The sequence below is a fragment of the Daktulosphaira vitifoliae genome, unplaced genomic scaffold (assembly GCF_025091365.1).
Source record: "Daktulosphaira vitifoliae isolate Bord-2020 unplaced genomic scaffold, ASM2509136v1 Scaffold_1, whole genome shotgun sequence".
Taxonomy (NCBI): Eukaryota; Metazoa; Arthropoda; class Insecta; order Hemiptera; family Phylloxeridae; genus Daktulosphaira; species Daktulosphaira vitifoliae.
This window is the reverse complement of record NW_026099572.1, coordinates 67,061,793-67,065,186: the sequence shown is the minus strand read 5'-3', so window position 1 is coordinate 67,065,186 and position 3,394 is coordinate 67,061,793. Positions and strand designations below refer to the sequence as shown.

General features: G+C 25.5%; 1 protein-coding gene across 5 annotated transcripts in view; it reads left to right on the top strand.

The window, feature by feature from the left end:
* The first annotated feature begins 2,105 nt into the window (after positions 1 to 2,105).
* Positions 2,106 to 3,394, top strand: part of LOC126895847 (E3 ubiquitin-protein ligase MIB1-like) — a 39,683-nt gene continuing 38,394 nt past the window's right edge. For all 5 annotated transcript variants that reach the window (XM_050668123.1, XM_050668121.1, XM_050668122.1 and 2 more), the window contains exon 1: positions 2,106 to 2,264. In XM_050668123.1, the coding sequence (XP_050524080.1) occupies positions 2,262 to 2,264 (3 nt within the window). In that variant the 5' untranslated portion in view covers positions 2,106 to 2,261. The remainder of the gene's footprint in view (positions 2,265 to 3,394) is intronic.

The window sequence follows — 3,394 nt, the reverse complement described above, 5'->3', positions numbered from 1 at the left end:
AATTATATCAAATTAATAGTAGTTACTCATGAAATCTAAAAAATATATAAATTTAATTGCCGATAAAATTATATTTATTGATGGAAACGATGTCTATAGATAATTTTATTATATAATAGAACAAGGAAAAAACGCTTTTCTAGGACAATTACGTAGCGTGTTCGGATTTTCAAAATTTTTTTTTCAACGAAAATACTCGGTTATCAGTCTTTGGGAAAATTATTAGCGAATGCTGGGTAATTTTTGCCGCTCACCCGCAAGCGTTTTAAAAATTCTGCTGTTTTCGAGAAAAACGCATGCTGACGACAGCGATTTACGACTTAAGGTTTGAAATTTTCACCAGACCCGCCCAATGACACTTTTGAGATATGATAAAAAAAATCAATTCAATCCGTTCATTTTTCATCGCATTACAACCATTTTTTTTTCACATGCGAGAGACGCCAGGGCGCGCTGCCAGAAATTCTTGCGACACTTTACATAGTAATGATTTTTTTTCGATTCGCAATCATACTACAGCGCACCCAGAGAAAAACCTCGATCTATATAATAAATTCATTGTTCAATTTGATAAATATATCATTACTATTGAATCAATGATATATTTATCAATATGATATTTTTTTTCTTGTCTTGAACAACAATTATTCATAAGAATAATTATTTTGTTTGTATTAATAAAACATTATCATAAACCCTTGATAAAATTTCTCTTTCAATTTTGATTGAGGTTTTTCTTTGGGTGCGATCTGCACGTGCCGGGGAAGTATTACAATAATCGATAAAGGGTATTACGGTTTAATGGTAACTATCAATATAGGGTAATTACCGCAATTATCGTTATTTACATTACAATTGATGTTAATACTGATATTTAATTTAACAATCCACCAGTCCTATACTATTACATAAATTTTACTAAACAAGAGATTCAAAGATTAAAAAAAATCCAATAATTTTAATTTGTATATTTTGTTTAAGAACTAACATTTTTTTTCGATATGCTATTTAATTCAAATACCATCATAGAAAATTTCCTGCTGTGTGGTCGTCCGACCATTGCGTTAAGAATAGCTCTGCATAAATAAATTAGACGGTGTTAACAAAGAAAGAAATAATTAATTTTTATCTTTTTGTTACAGCAAAGAATTTATATAGAATTTCATACTAACGAATTATTTTATTGTCATTACTAGAAGGTAGTAACTTACTTATAGTTTTATTATTATTCAATTATGATAAATTAAATTTACTAAATGGTACAGATATTTAATTATTTTTAGTGATTTTACAAATACTGATTTTTGGAGTTGATCCGAACCAAACCGAACAATCTAAAATTTTAAATCAAACTCGAATCGAGCATCATTTTTAATTTTTTAAGGCAAAAAATTTTTGTATCCATTATTTAACAAATTAAGTGTCATATTTAATTACACTAATTGATTTTAAAATTAATCTTTAAGATTAAGGCGAGGAAGAAGAAAAATAATTAAACCAAATACTGCAAGTTTGGTTCAGTAAAATATTAAATGGGTTCGAACTAATTTTTGCTTTCTGAAATTTTATATATAGTGTTTACTCCTGTTTATTCAATTTTAAATTACTAAAATTGTTTTTAGGTTTACCACTTAATTTTAAAATGTTTGCTAATTTAAGACAAAAATGTGTGAACATTTTAAGTTTTTCAATGAAAAATTTGATTTTAATAAAAAGTTTCAGGAAGAATTATTACTTAAATAGTATTATTATAATAAGTATTATATTATACTTATAATTATAATTTAATTATAATTCAAATTTTAGGTAAAATATTTTTTTAAATTTTAAACGTTTTAATTCATAGTACCTGCGTAATATGTACATTATACCTTAAATAAATTATTTATCACGTGCTATTTTTTTTATTTTTCGGTGGGTTAAAAATAAAAATGAAACACATTAACATGGCTGATTATTTTTGTGCAAATATTTCTAAACTTCGAAAAAAATTATAATATTCTGTGAATTCTTATGAATTATGAAACTGTTTGCAGAAACGTCAAAAAAATATTAGTTATTTATATAATAACACATGTTTAAATAAATTAATAGAATAGTTAAGGAATACATTTTCAAAAGAAAAAATTTGGTAACTGTTCTTTTTATCCTTGACTGTCAAATAATTGGTGTTAGAAGATTTTCTTTTATTAAAGCAAAAATATTATAAATAACAAAATAATTTTGATAGTAACACAAATATTAAAATATTCACTGGAAATATGGTAAGTACAGATAATTATTTAAGTACTTTTTATTATACTTGTGCTTAGATTTATAATTTTTTATGCTCGTCTATGATTATAATTCCATATATAATACTATTTTATAAAACGATTTCAGTTTAGTATTATAAATTTCTTTATGCTATTTTTTAACTATTAATTGTAAAAATACATTTTCAAGTTTTTATAAAATTCATGGATTAAAAACTATGTGTAAAATTCAATATAATATTCGGATTTTACTGATAAAATATGGTAGCGCAATAGGGTCGTGGCAGAGTGTGAGCGTGGCATAGTTAGGACTTAGAGATTTTATTTTGTCTTCATGATGAAAATAGCTACCGTATTCAAAAATATGCTATTTTTGTGTTAAAATACTTGGTTTTGTATTTTATTTTATTATAATGGGTTTATACTAATTTTCATAAATATTAAAATTTGAACTAGCTAAATTTCCAATTTTATTAGTGACGAATGCGACGTACGATTTCTGAGACGGTAACACTTGGATTTTTCACGCCTGTGGCACTGAATTTTTTCTTAATTCTTTTGAGTTAGAAAAAAATGTTTAACTCATTTGATTTTTATCTCATTTAGATTCAATAACTTCAATAAATATAAAAAATCCTATCACTGTAGTCTCCTCTCGTGAGAAGAAATTCATTATTAATATTATTTTACTATGTGGTTTTTTTTTGTAGCTATCATTTATTTTCTCAGCTCTCACTTGACCTACTTTTTTTTTTTTCTAATTGAACACTATCTACTGATTTGCATCGAAGCGTTTTTTATAATAGTGATTTTAATCACTGTCAGATATCATCCATACTGGACCCAACTATGCCACGACCTCACTGTGCCGCCATTCCACTTTGCTGGGATTTTTTAAACTCATTTTTCGCGCTGATTTCAAATCTGTAATTAGATTTTTTTCATCGCCATTAGATAGTAATTATATTTATGAAATTGGTTTTTAATGAATGGGCAAACGTTCGTTGCAATCGTCGTTTGATAAAATTGACAATTTAAGCTAATTTAAATGTTATAATTATTTTTTAGCTTCGATGCGAAGCTGAGAAGGTATTGGTTTTACTAAGATGTGTTTTTTTTTTTTTTTTTTTTTTTTTTTT